The sequence below is a fragment of the Crotalus tigris genome, unplaced genomic scaffold, assembly GCF_016545835.1.
Source record: "Crotalus tigris isolate CLP2741 ecotype Arizona unplaced genomic scaffold, ASM1654583v1 scf7180000017685.4511686, whole genome shotgun sequence".
Lineage (NCBI taxonomy): Eukaryota > Metazoa > Chordata > Lepidosauria > Squamata > Viperidae > Crotalus > Crotalus tigris.
In genome coordinates, this window is record NW_024096565.1 from 1,816,850 (window position 1) to 1,840,217 (window position 23,368).

At 39.3% G+C, this 23,368-nt stretch overlaps 1 protein-coding gene across 1 annotated transcript in view; it reads right to left on the minus strand.

Annotated features, from left to right (window-relative positions):
• Positions 1-5,281: 5,281 nt before the first annotated feature.
• Positions 5,282-23,368, minus strand: part of UGGT2 (UDP-glucose glycoprotein glucosyltransferase 2) — an 81,327-nt gene continuing 63,240 nt past the window's right edge. The window contains exons 30-39 of the mRNA XM_039337664.1: positions 19,124-19,208; positions 18,916-18,992; positions 16,791-16,889; positions 16,267-16,351; positions 14,922-15,104; positions 11,832-11,992; positions 11,452-11,566; positions 10,027-10,143; positions 7,974-8,118; positions 5,282-5,482 (exon numbers count right to left, since the gene is read on the minus strand). Of these exons, the coding sequence (XP_039193598.1) occupies positions 5,460-5,482; positions 7,974-8,118; positions 10,027-10,143; positions 11,452-11,566; positions 11,832-11,992; positions 14,922-15,104; positions 16,267-16,351; positions 16,791-16,889; positions 18,916-18,992; positions 19,124-19,208 (1,090 nt within the window). The 3' untranslated portion in view covers positions 5,282-5,459. The remainder of the gene's footprint in view (positions 5,483-7,973; positions 8,119-10,026; positions 10,144-11,451; positions 11,567-11,831; positions 11,993-14,921; positions 15,105-16,266; positions 16,352-16,790; positions 16,890-18,915; positions 18,993-19,123; positions 19,209-23,368) is intronic.

Below are 23,368 nucleotides of genomic sequence, written 5' to 3' on the forward strand. Positions count from 1 at the left end.
CCGCTTGCATCAGGGTCCTGAGCGCCAACCTCACAACTGTCCCTTCCTTCTTTTCCCCCTTCTTTCTCTCTGTTGCGGCCTCACTCTCTTCCATTTTATTTTCTTCTCCTCCCCTCCCGCGAGCTTGCGATACCCCTTACAGCCCTCACATTGCCTCCTGGGGCTCGAGTCTTTTCCTCCTGTCCTCTTCCCGAGGTGCCTGGCTTTATGGAGAGGAAAGCAAGGTGGCCAGACGGCATGCGGCCTCCCACAGGACTCATTCTGCAGCAGCAGGTGGGAATCCCAGCCATTTGTTTTGTTGATGGACACCAGGCGAAGCCATCAGAACGTGGGTGTGTAGGGAAAAACGTGCCCGCCTGACTCCCCCCGACTGTTTCACAGCAAGTAACCCTTTGCCATCTCCGCCACGGCCAGCCGCCCCACCCACCAGTTTCCCCTTTCGGGCCAGGAGAAGCGCACAGCGTTGCCTGTGGAAAGTTTTTTTAACTCGCCGCTTTTAGGGGCAGTGTAAAGGTCATAGGTGAGGTCCCATAGATTGGGCCTCCTTCAGGTCCCGTCGGCCAGACAATGTCGGCTGGCGGGCCCTCGGGGAAGGGCCTTTTCTGTGGTGGCTCCGACCTGGTGGAATCAACTTCCCCCCGAGGTTCGAACTACTCCCACCCTGCCGGCCTTTAAGAAAGCCGTTAAAACTCTCCTGTTCCGGCAGGCCTGGGGCTGATGTCCCCGGGGGGCCGGGATATGATCGGACTCGCGGTATGACTGGATTATTTTATTCTTTTATGACTGTTTTTAACCTTGTACGCCGCCCTGAGTCCTTTGGGATTGGGCGGCATATAAATATTTGTAAATAAATAAATAATAAATAAATAAATAATAATAGTGTGCATGGGGCGAGTATCTTGGCCGCTTTCCTTCTAAGCTCGCTTGCAGAAAGCGAGCGAGCGAGCAAGATTGCTGGGAGCCAGGGTAAACAGGCAGGTGTCCCCTTTGCATGGAGAGATGCAGGGCTGTAATAATTTGAAAGTGGCTGGAAGTGTTTGGGTGGGGAGGGAGGGAGAGGACGGTGCTCTGGCAGGTCTTGGGCTGGTGTGCTTCGTGGGTGAGGACGTGTGTGTGTGTGTGTGTGTGTGTGTGTGTCGTTTGGGCGTGTGCTCAGAAATGCAAGAAAACAACCAAGTTCAGAGAGCACCAAGGACCCCTCACGTCAACCCTGAGCTATAAATACTCTCCTTTATCAGTTGAATCAAGGTGTTATTCTTTTCAGTATTTCTCAACTTTACTGCACCCTTCTGGGTTGCATTATCATTATCATCATCTTAACTTTATTGCAGTCATTAACCAGAACAAAAGAATTGGCATTCAAATATTCAGAATATCCAAAAGTAAAGTGAGAAATTCAGGATGGTTAAAAAAGTACTTTCAGACAAACATTTTGGCTAAAAAAACTATCAAATTAGAATATGTTAAAAGGATTGATTATACTACAGATACACAACAGAGAGGGAGGGAGAGGGAGAAAGAGAGAGAGACGACCAGCCACCTGACCATCAAGGTAGTGGTGCATATTAATATGGAGAAATTCCTCATACATTCATCAGTGCAAAAGGAAAGTGATTCAGCAAAGGAACCACCACTGAAGAAATCAAAACTGGCACCAAATCAAAAATAAAATGAAGATTATTTGAAGTTTGGATTTTATTTCCTGGAAGAGAATGATCAGTAGCTTCCTGTTTGTGTTATCTGCACTGAAGTATTATCTAAGCATTCCATGAAGCCTTCTTTGCTCCAGGGACATTTTACAACAAAACATAAAAAGCACACTGAAAAGCCAGTAGCATTTTTTGTGAAGAAGAGAGATGAATTTATAAAACTCCGTGCTGCTTTTGTGAATGCCGCTACCATCTCCAAAAAATGTCTGGAAGCATCTTACCAATTATCCTTGATAGCAGCTAAACAAAATAAGCCTCACACAATCATGGAAGAAGTCATGATTCCCTCTGCCATTGCAATTTCCTCAATTCTGTTTGATAGAAAAATGACGGGTGCTATTCGTAATATTCCATGTTCTGATAACACCATCCAAAGATGAATACAAGATATGGCCAAGATGTTATTCAACAAGTGGTGAAAAAAATCACAGCAGCAGAAAAATTTCCATTTCAATTGGATGAAAGCACTGACATTCCTGGTGAGGTGCAATTAATTGTCTTTGTGCATGTTCCTGATTCGGACGATATACTGGAACACATATTATTTTGCCGCCCACTACCTGGCAGAACGACTGGGGAAAAAATATTCACTATAATTGACAATTTTTTCAGTGAATATGGAATATTATGGACTTTGGTGCATAGGAATTTGTTCTGATGGTGCAGCAGCTCTTACAGGAAGAGCTTCAGGGATGATAGCAGGAGCTAAGGCAAGAAACAGCTCCATTGTTTCAAATCATTGCATCTTGCATAGACATGCACTTGCTGCTAAACGGATGAGCCCAGTGTTACATAAGACTTTGGCAGATGCTGCAAAAATAATAAATTTCATCAAAAGCCGGCCATTGAATGGACGTTTATTCTGGCAATTATGCAAGGATTTGGATTCTGAACACAGCACTCTTCTCTTTCATACAGAAGTACGTTGGTTGTCAAGAGGTGAAATATTATCGAGATTATTTGAGCTACGAGATGAAAGGCACCTGTTCCTGACAAATGTTTCATCACCCCTAGCAGAAAAGTTTAAAAATGTCTTTTGGGTATCCTGCCTTGCCTATTTGGCTGACATATTTAAAAAGCTAAATAAACTTAATCAGTCGCTGCAGGGCCACAGTCATAACGTGTTTGTTATGGAACACAAAAGTTTGTGCCTTCCACAAACAAATCTCCCTGTGGATAGGACAAGTAGAGAAAAGGAATATTGCCTCATTTCCCAATGTGTCAGACTTTATTGAACTAAATTCTATTGTTGACACTGAGGGCATTGAAACAGCCATTAAAAATCATTTGAAAAAAATTGCACACAGAGTTTGAGTTGTATTTTCCATTCGTGTCAACAGGATGCGATACTAGAATTTGCTGGGTTGCGTCACCTTTCATCATGGACAATGTTGTGAACTCTGACCTTTCCTCTCCAGAGCAAGAGGCTCTTGTGGAATTAACATCAAATCGCAATTTGAAGGAACTTTTCAATGAAAAAAACACTTGAGTTCTGGAGCCAAGCTGCAAACCTATACCCGGAAGTGGGGGGAAAGGCTATCGCAGCCTTACTGCCATTTGGTTCCACGTACTTATGTGAGAAGGCATTTTCTTCCTCAACATGTATAAAAACTAAGGAGAGGAATTGCCTTCAGCTGGAATCTGACTTAATTCTGTCAGTAAGCACTCTCCAGCCATGACTGCAAAGATTAATGGCAGAGAAGCAGGCACAAGTTTCCCATTAAAAGTGTGGTAAATGGGTACATTTTTTTCCTGTTTTTTTTTTTTTGTTCAATAAAGTTTTTGACACCTTGCTAAGCTGGTACTCGAATATTGTCCTAAAGGTAACACTCTCCTCTTTTCTTCAGGCTGGGGTCTGGGCGGCATAGTGCTGGACAATGGGAGGGAGGGAGGGAAGGAGGGACAAAGAAGGAGGGAAGAAAGGAAGGAAAGAAGGGACAATGGGAGAGAGGGAGGGCACCCACCCCAATCCCACGCCCCTCCACCAGAGACCCACGGATTCCCCCCACACAGGCACCCTGCAACCTGAATGAGCTGGACACACACACACACACACACACACACCCTGGCCATTGACTTCAAAAAGCTGCAAAAGGTGATCACATGACCCTGGGACACTGTGACCGTCATAAGTATGAATCAATTGCCAAGCATCTGAATGTAAATCACATGACCCTCGGGATGCTGCAACAGTCATAAGTGTGAAAAATGGCCATAAGTCACTTTTTTCAGTGCCGTTGTAACTTCAAACAGTCACTAAGTGAATTGTTGTAAGTCGAGGACTACATGTACTTTATCATTTTTTGGGGGGGGGGTCAAGTTTTTGATACCTTGCTGGGCGACTGGTGGTACTTGGATACTGCCTTATCCTAAAAGTGGTACAATGGGTGAAAAGGTTGAAAAGCCCTGAATTAAGTTATCGTGATCAATGTGAAATCAATGTGAAGATTGTAGAATGCCTTAACCTAGTAAAGGACGCGGCTGCTTAATGTTTCTGTCCCACCTGCAAAGCTCTGATGATCTGGGTTAACAGAAGCCTTGCATGATTAACTGCAACATCCAAACAATCTAAATATTTTAAAAGCAAAGCGATCAGAACTGATTTTAGGGTCCAAACTTCTCAATTATGAGTCTATGACAAAGTTACATCCCTCTTGAGTTGAAGGGCCACATTCTCATAGTATTTCTTCTGATTTTTTTTTTTAATGCTATTTGCAAGTTGCAAAAATATAATCACAGATTACTATTTTATCATGGCAGGTTCCACTATGCAGAGCTAATGGGTTACTCCTGATGTCACCACCATTATCCATAGCGGTCCCTGTCTCTTTGTTTCTAGCTTAAATAATGTGAGGTAATGTAGTCTATGGCAGAGGTCTCCAACCTTTCCGGTCTCGCGGACCAGAGGGAAGGACAGCAGCTTCAAACTTGGTGCACGTCCACGCACAGGGCGACGCACACTGGTGCGGCACTAGCAGCCTGTTCGTGCAGGTGGCATGCCCTGGGACCGTGCACATGCGCAAATGGCCATGCACCCCACATGGTGGCTAGCAGTGCATGTGCAAACAGGCTGCGGACATCCGTCCCCGCTAGCATCCCTGTTCATGCCCGCATGCATGTGCAAAGGGGGCCGTGGGCACTAGCGCAAGTGGAATGCGCATCACACGTTTGCGCATCCACACGCGCAACGGTCAGTCATTTCCGTGGTCCGCAGACAAGGCCATAGGTTGGGAACCCCTGGTCTTTGCCGCAAGTTTGTTAAGTTTGCTTCCCTCCTTTCTATTATTTTTTGCAGATGGAAAATTTCGACCATAGTGAATATATCTAAATGTTTTTTTCCATAATAGGAAAACTGGAACAGGATGCAGGACTCTCTTGGGGAGAGGGAAGGGGTTCACTGAAATAGAATTTTCTGAAAGTGATGCAGGCTGAATAAAAAGATTAATAAGTAATTTCAAGTACTGTCTTAAGTATTAAATATTGTTACAGAAACTCTTACAGGAAGTATTTTAAAATTTAAATATAGTACTGCATTAAGGGTTCCACTTATTTTCCGTAAAAAGGCACACGTATCATTTCCAAATACACTTTATTTACTGCACATTTTTTACAGTCTGTTCGTTCCATGCCATATGCAATGTAAAAGTCATTTTTTAAAAAAAAAATTGCACAAATACACAGTGTATCTCAATTACATTCATTAAAAGCAGTCTTTTGGTTTCTGTCTGTGGTCAGCATTGCCAAATATTCCTAAAGTTCATCATGCTTGGACTCTGTAAAAGAATTTAATGTTATTAATTTTGAATGCACACTACTACAAAGCAAGACAATGTTAAACCTGACCAGTATTCTCTTTCTTAAAATCATTTTCTCACCACTCCCGTGATCACCTTTTTAACTGGGCTGTAAATATTAGTCTATGTTCATGACAAGCTGATTAGTAAGAAAATGGATAGCAATCAACCCAACCTTCCTTAATGAAGTCTTCCAGATGCGTTGCAGTACATTGCAGTACAATTTACACGCTTCCTACCCAACCTGGCTTCCAGCATTACTGTAACAAGTCAGAGTCTATTCTAGCGGTGTGTAAAACATCTTGAATCCCAAACTCTGAAATAGTTGGAAGCATGGAACCTTCTGGCATGGTTGGAACCTTTTTTTTTAAAATAAAGTTGGAACTTTTTTATAAAGGATATTTCAAATTTGGAATATTTTGGGCTCTACTAAAAATGCCTTACTTGTAATGATACAGAGCAGTTCAAAATGAGCTATGATTATGTAGCTACATTTCTGAATAGGACAGGTGATAGATTCAAAATTTTATGCATGAATCAATCAATAGAAGGAGCGGCATGGTGGCCTAGTGGTGAAGATGCTCGCCCCCCATTTGGAGTGGAAGATGTTTTTCTGTCTCAGGAGACAAAGGGAAAATATCTGCTGTGAACTTCACATAGGTATCAGGCCAGTAAACACAGGCTCTATTCAGTTGCCCTGACTCTATCCCAAATTAAGGGATTACAGCAGGGGTGTCAAACTCAATTTCATTGAGGGCCGCATCAGCATTGCAGTTGCCCTCGGGGGATGTGTGGCCAGGGTGGGTGCGGCCTACTGGGTGGGTGTGGATGGAGTGGGAGTGGCCTACTGGGTGGGCGTGGCCATTCGTGTCAAGGATGCCTATGGGGGCCTGGGCAGGAGTAGGGCAGATCTGAGGGTCTCTGGCAGAAAGGGGTGGGACCAGGGCAGAGCCCATCAAGCCAGATATGTGAAGTAGGCAAGGGCCATTTGCTGGCCACTTCCAGGCAATGATGCATTTCTTCATTCCTCACAAAGGTGACACCTCCCCAGCATGCACCCAGGGGGTGGGGCTGACACGGTATGGGCTGGTTCCTCGCTGATTCCAGACGGCCTTGTGGAGCTAAGACTGAATGCATTTCAGCATAGATGGCCACCACAAAATTGTACATTGGCTCCTGGCCAGCCTGGGCCAGGGCCAAGACAGCAGGGGCCGTTCCCTCACTGTTTGCAGGATAGCTTCACAGGTCACATGAAACCACTTCGCGGGCCACATCTGGCCCCTGGGGCCTTGTGTTTGACATGTCTGGATTACAGGGTCATAAAAAGACAAAAAAATCAATCCATAGAAAAACAAATTCAATCTCACAATTCTAGGCTTATTATCCATAAGGATAGGAATATACAGAGACTGAAAAATTTCTGGATTATATTACATGTTTATTCCAAAAATTCTAAAATCTAGTGTTTGGGAATTATAACTAACCACCAGAAAAAACATTTTCAATTGCTTATGTCCCTACATTACCTTATATAGGAGCGAAACCTTTCCTGGGAAATACAAGGATTCAAGTGGAATTTTTTTTTTTAAGAAAAAAAAGTGAATCCAATTTATTATTAACTTTATCACTTTAATGGTTACAAACTTGGACATCATTAAATTATACCTGACACTGATTAACAAACTTTTAAGTGTTGGCAAGATGCCTATAAATTTGACTCCTGACCAATTTTAAAAAATCATTCTATTCTTCAAACCAACTGCTGAATGCAAAAGAAATCAGTGCCTCATCCAATGAGCTTCAGTGCCTCTTTAATCTCATAAGAAAAAGGAGGAAAAACATGGTGCATTGCTAGTCAGTTTACGATATAAGGTATGTGCAGCATCATGTAGAGTGTTCAAGATGGTGTATAGACACCGCAAAGCAATTCCCCTCTGTACAAGGGTAGGGCTTGCTCTAAAGTCATGTCCATCATCTTGCAGAGTTTGACCCATCCTGTAATAGGCTGCATGTTTCTGTGGTCATTTTGTAAAAGGTCTGGGCTGCTGATACAAAAAAGGCATTTAAGTACTACAAAGCACTTCTCCCTGAGCGTAAATGCCAACCAAAAGGTGATGCATAACACCTTAGATTCTGACTGGATACTTTCCTTAAGAGCTGTGATCTTGTATAGCCCTGGCACTATGTTTCTGGGTGAGAAGGGAGGGGTAAGTATTTGATATACTCCACCAAGCCAGAGAAGAATTTTGAAACTATTTTAACAGAAGGTGAAAATGAATATAAATTAAGATTAGTGTTGCTCAACTGCACTTGTGGAGTGCCCACCCTCTTGAGTCCCACCAACTGCATAGGATTATGGAGACATTAGAGATCTCCATGTAACGTTACCTCTTCAAGGCAAATAAACAAAATCAATCAAGTCCTTTCATGAGCAATTTCATGAGCTAGGGAAGTTTCTCTTTTGCCTCACCTTTTGGATGGAATGGAGACCCGTTTGTCTTCTCGTTTCTGATACGATTTAACAGCTTCTGTATTTCAGAGTCATAATCTGTCCATTCAGGAACAATCCTGACAGCAGCTTCTAGTTTAGGTTCCTTAGTTTTTGGATTGTTGCACTGAAATATATGAATGGAAAAAAGGCTTACCACGATTTAAAGTCCAAAACAAAACCCTATCACTACAAAAGAAAAATCACCGTGAAAAGAACTATACATATATTAAAATGAAAATGGGTGAATTGTAAATGAACTATATTATCAGAAATGTTGCATGCTACAGCCCCAGTGAGATGATTAGTCCAGAATGTAAAAAATCCCAAGTTAAGTCGATAATATTTCCATTTCTAGTGCTTCCAAATGACAGCCGAGAAAAGAAACAAACCAAATTTGTTTTCCAAATTTGCTATCCTTGCTATCTCCCTGTTCTCCAACACAGGATTTAGACTGTGACGGCGCCCCAGTTTCTCGAACTAAACTAAAGTATGCACCATTTTTGTTGCCCACAGTAGTATTGCACAAAGGAACTGTGCTGACATACTGGCAACTATTATGCAAGTGATTCTGGGGGAAGTTCATATTAATATTTTATAGAGAATAACTTGTCATGCTTTCCAATTGCTACCCTCTTAAGTTTCAGGAATATCTGAAAAGCATCTGTCTCCAGCTCTCAGGAACCCTCAGCTCCTCCATTCAATTTTTTTTTTTTTGGACTGGCTGCTTCCCAACTGTCAGGACTACAATTTACAAAAGACAAGGAGATGAATCTGGAAGAAATCTTTGATAATTAAATTAATAAAATAGATAAGAAATAGAATCAGCCAATATATCACACTTTATATTCTGTCCCTTAATATTACAATACTCTCTGTTCCAGAACAATTTGCCAACATGTTGGAAATGTAAAAAAGTACATGGAACATATTATCATTTATGGTGGACATGCCCAGTTGCAAAAAAAAAAAAAATACTGGACTACAATAAGAAGATGGATCGAAGAAATAATAGACCAACCTGTAGACTGGAAACCAGAGATCTTTTTGCTGGGTATTTTAAACAGAAAATATAGTAAAGAAATACGGTACTTAATTTTACATATAACAACAGCAGCAAGAATAGCATTCGCACAGTTCTGGAAAAATGAGAATATACCATCAGAGGAAGAAGTGATAAAAAAAATCCTGGACTGTGCTGAGATGGACAAATTAACAAAAGAGATAAAAGAAAAGGAAGACACAGAGTACTATCTAATATGGAACAAGTGGTATGACTAGTTGGAGACTAGAAATAATAGAGGAGAATAAATGTGGAAAGGTCAAAAGTGGAAAATGTGTGTATAATAATTATACTCTATAATAATAATATGTATTATTCTTAGTATGAAGTATAGTATGAAGGAAGAAAAATGCAAATAAGAAACAACGGGGCAACAAGGACAAATATTCTAAAGAAGAATAAGGGGGGGGAATGTAAATAATAGATTACCGTTACGAAAGCGCTGTTAAAATATATACTGTGTGTGTATGTGTGTTATGTTTTGTTTTGTTGGTTTAAAAAATAAAAAATTAAAAAAAAAAAACAAAAACAAACGAGTTGGGATAGAAATAAGAAAAAAAAATTACAATACTCTCTTTTTGTTATAAAATGGAAAGTATCCACAAAGCTACTGCTCAGTTTGCATCTTGCTATGGCCTAATGGCTAATATGTGCGTGATCAGGCTTTTCTTTTCTTCTTCCAAGCTATGGGGTATAAAGTACAACTGAAATATGGAACAGTAATTCAAGATACTTTGTGAGATAAATCCTATTGCTGCAAATTCAGATAGGACCCACAATGTACCACAATTTTATGATTTCCATGATTCAGCTGTTAACCTTTACATGTCACAAAAACGGAGACAGAATTTTGACTCAGAAACCTCTACATTAGTACTAGTTATATTCCAGGAGACAGTGGAAAAATGCTGCTATGAAAGTGCTTATAGTAGATCTTCCTTCCTAACTTCACTCAATTTTATACCCACTCACCAGATCAATGGTTTTAGCCTTTTCTTTGGATTCATCACTGCACCAAGTTTCACACCATAGCCATTCTTGAGGGAGAGATTTAATAGGCACCTGATGAATCATGTTATTTGGAAGATCCTAAAAAGGTAAGATTTAGGACTGTTATTTGGAAAACAGTATGCTGTACATCGTACCCAATGTGGCATTTCCTGTGCAGGTTGAATTACAATTGTCATCAAGCTCAGACAATGCCGGCGTATTGGAGAAGAACACTTGTTCTTTTATTTCTTATCTATTTTATTTTATTTTATTTTCCCACTCATTCAGTACAGGTGTTGACATATACTAGATCACGGGTGCCAAACTCGCCGCATCACGTGACATGTTGCGACTTTTTTTGCATTGGTGGGCACAGCCTCCATATGATGCAACTGGTCCGCTGGCCGGCAGTTTGACACCCCTGTACTAGATGAAAATAATCTTATGATCTGATAAGTAGCTCCCAAGATCATTTCCTGTGAAATCTGATCAATCTTGTCTGCAAAGAATGAAGAACACTTCTCATTATTATACCAAACTTTGGACTGTTCTGTCCCTCCTTCCCGAGTACAGAAAAACATTGACGGCCTGTTCCATTTAAACAACAGTAAAGCCCTTTCTCTGAGACCTGGAGTAGGATTCCAAAAGGGCCTAAAAGAGGGCCTCATTAAATGTTTAGTCAGATCTATTCTAAATGTTCCTCCATTCCTCTATCTACTTAATCAGCATCTTAGTAAACTAAGGTGCCAAATGAGTTCTCCTAAGTGAAAGGTGATTCTTAGAAATAAATTTTGCCAATTGCCTAAGCTATTTGCATAGGTCACAGCACAGACAGGGATTCAACAATATTGCCAAAACATGAAAGATGAAACTCCTCAAATGCATTTAGAAAATCATCCATATGCATTAAGTGTCTGGATCAGACCTCTTTAATCAGTCCTTCACTGATCAGAGGCTTATAGCAGCTGCTAGCCTGAGATTAGCCAGAGTGATCACAGTAACAAGTAATGGAGTTAAAGAAAACTCTTCCATTAGTAGCAGCTAAACCAGTTCTAGTATGATGCAAGCATAGAGTTAAAAAAGAATTCTAATAGGACTGAAGTTATTATGGTAAACATGAATTCTAAGCCACTCCTCACTGGCAACCTTAGTGTGGACAGTAGTCTCCCAAAAAAGAGGCTAGAGTAGTTAGGAACCATGCTAAAGATCACCTCAACTGGGGCAGACAGTACATTAACAGTATCCCTACACTACACTGTCTTAGACACACAAACACAACAGCCTGAGGCTTCACTCATCTCTCAAGCAGGTCTCTATAAATATGCCAGTTCAGCACTTTTGAACCATGATTAAATCTTGGGTAACAGAGATTTTTCTTGGTAACATATATTGTGGACTATAGCATACCTGATCTAGGTTGGATAAACTGTTTGGATCTTGACTAAGTGCTTGATATTGACCTCTAAGTCTGTCACCTGCAGCAATCCTCCGGAATACCTTCAGATCCACAACATATAAAGCACTACAAAAAAAACAATAAAGATTATGACAGTGCATTAGCACTCGTTTCTCGCCCTTGAAAAATGGGTTATTATGAAAATGTTGTTAGTATCACTAGTTGAAATATATAAAAAGGACACAATGTTTCTATGTTTTGCCATGTCCTTTAGTGAATCCCATTCAATGAGACTTTCCATGCATAACTTTTGACAGAAAAATAAAGGTTATTAATTTTTATACACTGTACATGGAGAGGGAAGAGAAGCAGATTTGCATACTTTCCCTACCTGATGTGATATTTCTTTTTCCCAAGATGTGAAGCCCAATATCCTGACTTCCAGAAACGGTAGCCATCCATTTCTCTACGACTATCACAGAAAGGAGTGTAACCATAAGGTGCACCTCTTAAGTTTAGATCGCGGAGTTCTTTCAGATCACTTCTTACAATCTAAATATTGGAAGAAAGCGAGAGAGGGTTATAATTCCTGGCTGTAAGTTATTAATTATACCTGCTATTTATATATTTTCTACATTCCTAAACCACCCGTCTTATTCATTAAGCTAGGTTTTCCATGATCCACCATATATCTTAAAATAGGTTCACCTGGGTCGTTGTGTTATGTTACTTACTACATATTAATTAATGAATTAGCATCTAAGACAGTGTTTCTCAACCTTGACAATTTTAAGGCATGTGGACTTCAACTCCCAGAATTCCACAGCCAGCAAACACTGAGTATGTCAGTATTTTGCAGATTCTTCCGAGTGGCTGAGAAGAGAGGAAAGTGTGTTGGATGATCTTCAGATTATGATTACTAGCTTGCACAGAATAGCGTGAGCATGCTTCTGCTAATGCAAGTTTGGTTATGCTTGTGATCTACTGGCCAAAATGTACCAAACACTGACTTTACCATTAGCAGGGAATGCTAGATGTGGCACAACATCCCTGTGCTGAATGACAAGGCGGTCCTCATATTATCTATTTACTAAAAAGCAGATGAGAAACTTTTGACCAATCAAAGTGCTGCCATATAGGGGAAGATTAAACCACTAAGGCATTTGGTGGCAGTCATGCCAGTATGGGAGACAGCAATTTGGATAAAAGGAAAACATGGAAAAGAACATGAATTAATCACTGAAACGAAAGGGGGGAAAATGCCTCCATGAAACCAAGAGAAAGAAGGGTACCTGAGTGAAGGTGGACTGACCTTGTGACTAATGACTATAAGCAGGAAAGTGAAGATACAGGTTTAATAAGAAATGAAATGAATAAAATATATGTCACAAAGTATGAACTATAATCTAGGATATTACTAGTAGGCATGAAAATAAGTAAAACTGCATATTACCTCCAGGTGATAATAGAGAAGCAGACATTACCGTGTTTCCCCAAAAATAAGATTTGGTCTTTTTTTTTGCCTCCAACAGAAGCACCAGGTCTTATTTTTTGGGGGTGGGGTCTCTTTTCCACTCACCTCTGACACCAACAGCCCTACCCAGCCAGCCCACTTCTGCGACTGAAGGAGCAGCTCATTCTGCAGCTGAGAATGGAGCTCCGGCCTGCATTTTGCAGTCAGACGCCTTTCCGGAAGGACACTGCAGCTGTGTATCAAGCTACGAATTGAATCCATAGCTTGGTTCTCAGCTGCAGAGGCCTTCCGGAAAGGCCTCTGACTGCAAAATGCAGGCCTGGGGACACCACAGAAGAAGTAGACTGGCGAGGAGAGGCAGGCTGCAACAGTAAGTGGGTGCATAGTGCGTGAGGCAGCTCCAACTCCCCACCCCAGCCCTAGCTTGATTTTTAGGTGTGCACCACGCCCAAAAACTAGAGCTTATTTTTGGGGTAGGGCTTATATTATGCCCACCCCCGAAAATCAAGCTAGGGCTTATTTTCCGGATAGGTCTTACTTTCGGGAAAACATGGTAGTTTTGAGAACAAATGTGCATTATGAATGAATGTAATTCAGGATGAAAGAAAATTGTTAGAAGAATTGAAGGGTACATAGAAGAAGTGACTGGGCTTTTTGAAACCTCAACAATGAATGAAAATGCTGATAATTTGGCGAGCACCTACTTAAAGAGCTGTTCTGCATATGTGTTTAAATGTATATCTACTCATTCAAAGGAATGAATAAAAATATACAAACAGGAATAATTTAATTGCTAATGATAAAATACAGAGAAATAGTGAAGGATACCAAGAGGAAGATAAGTTTTGGAAATGGGATAGACCAATTTTTTTTTTATAAGGCCAACATGGTATCTTGGGAACAGTGAGCATTGGAGAAAAGAAATAAGTGAAAGAAACAAAAAAAAAATGAGTCCTGTATGACTTTCTGCACAGGAAATATGAAAAAGGATGTTCGATGCAAATATTAAAGCAAAAAGGACTGTGGATGAGAAGAAAGATATTGTGTAATATACATAACATGAAGAAAATAGTTGCAAAGAAAACAAAGGGGACGTGAAAATGTTAAGATTAGAAAGGTTTTGACAGAATTGATTGAAAATACACAAGATGTGATAGTAAAGCAGAGAGGTTTTATATCAGAATTTTGCTCTTCAGAAAGTTATTCATAAATGTATAAATTTGAGAAAGCAATTGACCACGTTTGTTAGAATATCATGTGAATTTTTGAATTATGAAATATATTTTTGCAAAATGGAGTTGAAGATTGGTTGCTAAATGCAATAAGAGCAGTATAATGTAAGTAAAATATACATAAAATAAATTACATGCTTACTAAATGCAATGCATGTTTCTACAGTTACTTATTATATTTATGGACACACACACACACACACACACACACACAGCTTAGAGCAATGTTACAGGTGAATTGGCTATAGCATTAATGAACATTTATTTTTGTATGCAAATGATGCTACATTTTTGGCCAAGAATCTGAATAATTTATAGTGAATGTTATGCAACAATTTATATCGATCTGAAAATGCATCTATCAAAGATTAAGGGAAAACGGAACAAGCAACTGCAATGCATAAATTGCAATTAAAAATTAGAAAGTAATTAGACAAATTTTCAAGTCAAAATGTGTCAAGTACCAAATGTGCTGCAATAGGAAGAAGGGGACGGCCGCACAGAACAGATAGAAAGTCAGCCATGCCAGGAAGGGAGCTGCAAAAGGAAACAGGGGACAGCCACAAAGGGCGGACAGGAAGTCATTCTCAGCCAAAAGAAAGGGTCATGTGTTAAGTCACATGGTTTGCTTGTTTTTTAGTCGTCGTTTTAGTACTCATCGTGCCTTCCAAAACAATTGAGGACAAGTACCAAGGTACCACTATATCTAGAATTAAGCATGGGCAAAGGAAAGCAAGGTCAATTAAAACTGTCATATTTTAATCTGCCTTGTTACCTGATCCGCATCAACGAATATTATTTTGTCCACAGCCAATGGGAAGAGAACATCCAAGAAGAGAATTTTATAACCCCAGATGATTCTTTGTTTTTCTGTCTCCTGATGAAGCCAGTGGGGCCATTTGTATTGTACAAGCTCATAATCAAAGCCATATTCTTTAGCCATATGAGGTATAAGCGCCTATAAAACAGACAGCGAGACAAGGTAAGCTATATCCTCATTGTTCCCGGCACAACAAACTGTCAACATCACATGAAAAGTGCATGTACAGAGTCTTACTTATTGTTTTCCATGCCTGGATATTAATTTAATGTGGTCAGAAATGAGAGAATTCTCTTTTCTGAAAAAAACAGGCAATACTGCATGATTCAGATTTTTTTCAGGGGAAATGTTTTATTTTTCTGCTGGAAATGTTTTATTTTTCCTGGAACAGAGCTCCTGTCTTCCTTCACAGGTTTTAATGTTAATTTTTGCAACTTCTCTGTCCCTTAGATCATCCATATGATCACAATCTATAGTCAAATTGGTAATCATGAATGAGAACATTTCCTCTGTATGATTATCCACATACATGTCACAACAGCAGCTATTCAAGGAGCAGATTGGCAGCTGCAGCTTAACTTCTGGCAAGGACAATAAACAATAAGGCAATCAGGCCATAACTCAGATATGTATAAACGTATACCATGTCTTTGAGAACAATTCACCATGTCTTTGACAACATTTAAATAGTGAGCTTTTTTTTTTAAAAAAATGAAAGCTTGATTAAAACTTGTCAGGGATGAGTAAAAGCATGTTGGCAGTAAGAGAGATGTGAAGCATTTAAGACAGGACCAACCTCCTGAGTTTACAGGAATCATTTGACATGACAGACATTGGCAAGAAGAACATCAGTGATGAGAGAGTGATGTCCAACATCTGAAAAGCTACTGAATAGACTATCAATATATAATGGGTCAGTATTCTTCCAGTCAAATTCTGTACATGAAATAGGAAAGCCAATTGTCCTTTGCCTAAAGCAGCAAAATATAGTACACCTCTGCTTTAGATAGGGCTGGTTCAAATGTAGCAGTGTTTAAGAGATTCAAAATACCCAAATAATCACACAACACTTTTGTGTTCAAATCTAGAACCACCTCAAAATTTCAAACTATTTCAAAAGTTCAAAATTAGAACTATTATTATTGCAAGTTACTTATTTAAGTTAATCTATGGTAAATAAAACCCAGAACTGGACTGCTTAAATAAGCTAAAACTGACATTAGTGCTTTGCAATTAGAACAGCCAAGATCTGTCTTGATTAAAACTGTAATGGATTTTAAACGTGAAATACTGTGCTTACTTTAAATGAAGGCGAAAGGTAATTTTTCAGAAACCAAAATTTTACTGGTGTCTTTGTGTGGCGTAGAACTGAAAGCATCATAACTCTGGAAAACAATAATAATAATAAAACAAGAATAATCAGTCATGTCCGCTTTGAGAGATCCACAGCACTCATGATTGATTCGGTCATGGGCAATATGTACACTATTTTACAGAGATTCCAAAAAGCAACTTTATAATAACTTTTTCCCCTGAGGATGGGCTTCAGCATGAGTCTGAAAGCTCGGAAGATTAAACCTCTGCTCCCAGTGACTGACCCAGATTGGATCCTGCTTAACTTTTTTTCAACTAAGAATAAAATCAATGTAAGACTGTTTAACTATTCAAATCTTGCTTTAAGAACCCAACTAACCAGGTTCCCTATATTCAAATCTCCCAAGTAAAGTATTCTTCATCAGTTTCAAGGTTAAAGTACATAGGAATATACACAGCCAGGCACTCTGGTATGGCTCAACAACCCCTTCACCCAAATCCTTCGGATACCTTAAGAAGCGCTCATATAAATGGCCAGAAGCAACAGAAAATATATTCAATACATCAATTTTCTTCTCCAGATCTGCTTTCCAGGTTCGACCTGTAAAACTTGAAAAATATTTTATTCAGTTTGTATTTAAGACATATAAAAGGGATCATCTTGCATTATTCAAACAAGAAAGGGGGGAAAGGTCATATCAGAAGAAAAAAAACAGACTATTATAAGGTGCACAACTATATATTATTTAGACCAAAACAGAGTCTCCGAAGATTTACTGTATCTAAGCTTCTATGCTGTTCTAATAAAACAATAATGATTTACAATCCTTATATACAGTTATTGGAACTGAAGCAATATAAATACCAAAATCAAATGCTAATTCAAAGCAATACCTGAAACTACCCCTTGCCAAAGTGTGGGATATTCTTCCCAAGAGAAGCTGTGTATCAGAATCTCAGTGGTTGAAAGAAATGCTGACTAGACCAGATTAGACTAAACTAGACTAGATTAGAATCATAGAGCTGGAAAAGATCTTGGAGGTCTTCCTGTCCAACCCCCTGCCCATGTAGGAGACCTTATTCTATCCTGGATAAATGAATCTTTTCTTGAAAAATCTCCTGTAATGGAGCACCCACAACTCTGGGAGGCAAGCTGTTCTAATTGATTATTTTTTCTTACTGTCAAGAAAATTTTCCTTAGTTTCAGACTGAATCTCTCTTTAAAGATCCTCCACAGATTGCTTCTTTTCCTGCTCTCAGGTGCTTTGTAGAATAAGTCGACCCTCCTGTTTTCTGTGACAGACCCTCAAGTACTGGAAAACAGCTATCATGTCATCCTAGTCCTTCTCTTCATTAGGCTAAATATTCCTAGTTCCCTTAACTATTCATCATAGCCTCCAGACTCATCATCTTTGTTTCTCTTCTCTGCGCTCCTAGGATCTTGGCAAGGTTTTTGTATTGTGGTGACCAGAATTGGATGCACTATTCCAAGTATGGACTCACTAGTGCGGTATAAAGTGGTACTATCACTTCTTGTGATCTTGATGCTATCCCTATGTTATTGCAGCCTAGTGCTCTATTGGCTTTTTGGGCATCTGCAGCACATACTTAAGCAATAGTCCACTAGGACAGCTAGTTCCCTTTCACAGTTACTGCTGTTGAGCCAGGTACTGCCTATTCTATACCTGGGCATTTGTTTTCTCCTGCTTTCCCATTACCACCATTATCCTCATCATCCTATATCGGTGGTTCTCAACCTGTGGGTCGGGACCCCATTTGGGGTCGAATGACCATTTCACGGGGGGTCACCAAACAACGCAGTCCGCCATTTTTTTTCTCCCTTTTCCTTAGCTGTGCTACTCCCTTTTATTCTATTGGCTTTTGAAAGCCAATAGAATAGACTCTCTTGAATAGAGTCTAATTCTATTGGCTTTCAAAAGCCAATAGGAATTGTCCAGGCTGTCTCTGCCCTGCTGAGCCCGCCAAAAGTCCCATTCTGCAAATGGTGCTGCAAGTTGTCTGCAGAGAAGGCGAGCTGTCTGGAAGTTTCCACCCCTCCCTGCTAAGCAACTACTAAAAATGTCAGTAAAAGAGGGCCAGGGGTGGGAGGTGGGAGGCCGGCGGGCGCAGGAAGGGTTGCTGGCGCGTGTGGGGCCCGGCGGGTGCCTTACCTCCCTTGGGCTGGGCCAGCTGGTGGCCCAGCTGGTGGTCGGCCTGCGCCATCTCTGCTGCTTGCCAGCTACGCCTCGGCTGGTGCAGGGGGCGGCACCACGCATGCGCGGCACTCCTGGGCAGGGAAAGTCCTCAACTTATGACCGGTTGGGTAGTCCTTGACTTACGACCAGTTGGGTAGTCCTCGACTTACGACCGGTTGGGGTCGCGGAATTAAAAAGGTTGAGAACCACTGTCCTATATCCACTACATCCTAGAGAAGCCAGGGATCCTGCTTATTTTGATTTCCCCAGTTTAGCTAAACAAAATGAGAAAAACTGAAAGAACTTCCTTCATAGGGCAAGATTATTCTTTACCTGAGGAATGAGAGCCCATCTAATAATATTACAGAAATAATGAACCAGAAATGCTCCTCATCGACCAAGTTTCTTGGCTAGACTCAGGTAAAGTCCAACCAGTTTACCTGGTCATGGAATCTTCCTCTTCTGTTGTTACTTCACTCAGGAGATCTTCATTTTCACTGTCAGGTTTTTTCTGTACCTACACATCAAACCAAACAATATTTTCAGCACAGACAAAACAATCAGCAATTTCCACTATAATCACATTAAATGTTGATTTAATTTATCAATCATCTAAGCATTTCAATCTTCAATTGCCAGCATACATACTTGAATTCTGATGATTTTGCTTCTAAAACTATTTAATACTACAATAATTTCTTCTTGACTTCCAGAAGAATCTGTTCCTTCATGCCTAGAGAGGAAAGAAAGTAAGTTATCTGCAAGTAAAAATTAGATATAATAATTAGTTTGTTGAATTATGGAACAGTTTCCTCAGCTGAGAATGAAAATCCCTGCTTTCCAGTATACTAATTTAGGAATTTTCCATATGAATATCCTTTCAGAGAGGTTGTAGCAGAAGTTTGCATTTTGGGGATCAGTGCAGGGAGGCAGAAATGTTCAAATGTTCAAATCAATTTAGGAAACCATCTACTAGGGGTATACACAAAAATCTACATTTCAAAGGCAATGTTTTGCAATTAAGACAATTTGATACAAAATCTATGTTATCAGTATCTACAAGCCACAACCTTCTCAGTAAGTCATTGCCTTCAGAATGAATCTTCTTAAGATTTAGAATATTATTCTTAAACACATTTTGAAAGGAAGAATCCAAGACTGAAGAATTCAGTGTGCTGAAGCCAACCAGATAATTCTAACAAAAAATAATTCCAGGATCTCTTGTAACTGTTGTTGATTTCATCTAATACTTTCTATTTTATGCAGAACACTAATTTGCAGACAAACACTAATAAGTAAATTTAGTTATTTTTCTGCCTGGTAGGTAATCCATATCGTGTGTACTGTATGCTCTATCAAGCCTTATAATTCAGTATAAGAAAGAAAAAATATATTCTTGCTTACTGGGAGGAAATAGCATTGTCTGCATAGGCTTGATTTGTGCAATTCCTTCCTCTCTAACAATAAAAACCAATTTTCCTTCTTTATACTGAGAATAATAAAATCAAAATAAGCAGAAGTCAATTTGATATATGTCAATAGGTAAACTGAGAAATCCCAGATATTAAAAAAATGAAATGATTGTATAGTTCTAGCTAGTTACAGATATTCCTTGATGATTTGTTTACTGACCCTTCAAAATTATTAATGGCACTGAAACAGTGACTTATGACCTTTTTTCACACTCACAACTGTTGCAGCATCCCCATGGTCATGTGATTAAAATTCAGATGCTTGCCAATTGATTCATATTTATGACGGTTGCAGAATGTCACAGGGCCCTGTGATCCCCTTTTGTGATCTTCTGACAAGCAAAGTCTATGGGGAAGCCAGATTCACTTAACAACCGTGCTACTAACTTAACAACTGCAGTGATTCACTTAATAACTGTGGCAGGAAAGGTTGTACAATGGGGCAAAACTCACTTAACAACTGTCTCACTTCGTGACAGAAATTTTGCGCTCAAATTGTGGTCATAAGTCAAGGATTACCTGTATTATTATATAATGACACCCTGCCAGCTACAACACTCACAACTCCCTCCCTACTAAATGGTAGAAAAACACACAGCGAAGAAAATATTCACCAAGAAGCTTAGATTTAAGAAGACTGTGAAGAAGAATTGAGAATGAAGCTTTGGGGCTTTGCAAATTATGTATGATTTAGCTGCCATTTTGGAATCTTTTCCTCATAAAAGAGCCATGTATCAGTAAATATAAGTTGCAAATGAGGTCTTATGGAAGTGCATGTAATTTTGGGATGATAACAAGGATGATGATGACCAGAAAAGATCTGTATACAGGTAGTCCTCAACTTACAACCATTCAATTAGTTACAATGGCACTGAAAAAGTTACTTAAAACCATGTTACATGCTGACAACCATTGTAGCATCCCCATGGCTAGATGATCAAAATTTGGACACTTAGCAACTGGCTCATATTTATCACGGTTGCAGAGTCCTGGAGTCATGTGATCAGCCAAGGTGGCGCAGCAGTTAGAGTGCAGTACTGCAGGCCACTTTAGCTGACTGTGTTTAGCAGGTCAGCAGTTCAAATCTCACCGGCTCAAGGTTGACTCAGCCTTCCATCCTTCCGGAGTAGGTAAAATGAGGACCCAGATTGTTGGGGGCAATGTAAATATATATATATATATATATATATATATATATATATATATATATATATATATATATACACACATATATACATACATTGCTTACTGGTGCTTGCACTTAAAGCGGTATATAAGTCTCATAAATAAAATAAAATAAATAAATAAATCAGCTTTTGCAACCTTCAGACAAGCAAAGTCAATGGGGAAGCCAGATTCACTTAACAACTGTGTTACTAATTTAACACCTGCAGTGGATTCACTGGCAAGAAAGGTTGTAAAATGTAGCAAAACTCACTTAACAAATGAAATTTGGGGCTCATAAATCAAGGATTACCTGTAATCTTCTGTAGAACAAATAGAGGGAAGGTACATTAATTAGCTCTATTCACTTTAACACATCAAAATATTTAAGAAACTGTGGTTTGGAGAAAGTAAAGCTGATTCACTATAGAACACTGCAAATTATTTCCACCCCCCAAGATTTGCTTGTTTTTAACTCATTTTAAACTATTTCAGGTTCACATATTTTTAAAACAGCAGGTGCTGTTTTAAAGGCAGGTGCTGAAATAAGAAATAAAAGAGGCTGCTACCCATATATATTCCAATTAGTGGAATATCAGCAGTTATTTCAGAAAATCTTAATTCTTAATGAATTAAGAGGTAAACCTCTCGAGTCAAAACAAAACAAAGAAATCCCAGCGTGTCACTTTCTATTCATTTTGAGTGAAACCTTACAAACCAGCTTGGGAAGAGGCGGTTTGCTCTTTAACCAAGGGGATGAAATAGAGGCAGAAGGCTGTCAGGACAGGTTCCTGCACTGACCAGGGGTTGGACTTGAATCCCCAAAGTCTCTTTGAATCTTTATATTCTAAGATTCTAGGAAACTACTCTACTTTGTTTTTGACTGCTGGTTTCCATTTTAGAACCCAAATGTTAAAAGATGAATTTTACTGCATCAGTTTACCACAGAAATATAGCAATGCTATAGGGCAGGGGTAGGCAACCTTGGCTCTTTTATGACTCGTGGACTTCAATTCCCAGAATTCCTGAGTCAGATAGCTGACTCAGGAATTCTGAGAGTTGAGGTCCACGAGTCATAAAAGAGCCAAAGTTGCCTACCCCTGGTATAGGGCATTGCACACCAGAACTAGACATAAGGACAGGTTTTTCCCCCCATGCCATCACTTTGCTTAACAACTAATTCCTACAACACTTTCAAACTACTTAGTAAAGCTGTATTACTATTATTCTCCTCATCTTTCCTATTACGTATCCTTATCTTGTAATAACTTTGTTGCTTGCATCTTACAATGTATATGTATTATTTTTAGTATCCTAGTATGATTTACATTGTTTGCTTTAGCTAGTATTCTATGGCTATCACTAAGTGTTACATCTTATGATTTATGATGAAGTATTTTATGATTCATGATGAATATATTTTTATGTTGCTTATTATCATGGTTTATCACTATTACTTGAATGTACACTGAGAGCTTATGCACCGGAGACAAATTCCTTGTGTGTCCAACCACACTTAGCCAATAAAGAATTCTATCTATTCTATAAGTGTCACCAAAATGAGAAATTAAATAGATGGTATTAAGGATAAGAAAGCCTCTACTATTTCACCTCAGTTATGGAATTTCTTTCCTGGGAAGTTGGTTTGTAGCTAACACTGTAGTAAGGAAATGGCATCAACTGTGAGAATGCAGGAACTCACAGAGCAATATAGCAGGAAATTAACTGATTCCCAAGACAATGGGAATCTATGTCCAATTTTCTATGTCCAATTTTCAGAATTCCTAGTTCAAACTATGTCCAATTTTCAGAATTCCTAGTTCAAACTCTGAAGGTGCCTAATAATCTAGACAAGCTCTAGATTTAGTTGCAAGTGAATCACACTAGTTAAACTGAAATCCTGTCACGTGAGATTCCAAATTTAGATCTGCCATCATTCTTAGCAACACAGCATAAGGATTCTAGTTAACAGGTGCAGTTTCTTCTAATTTATGATCTTATCATGAATAACATGTTTAAAGGACAGAGCAATTTTTTTACAAACAAAACAGTCCAAATAGAAGGCAGAAGGCTAATGAATTTCCAGTGTTAGATTGACCCATGTAAGCTTATATGTTTGAGTCTCATGAAGTATTTGGCTATAAGCTGTACTTTGTTAATTTTAGGTGTGTGTGTATCGTTGTTAAGTTTATTTATGTGAGGAGAGAGAAAGAAGAGAAGAGATAATATGAGGGTGTGCATACACATAAAGCTTACA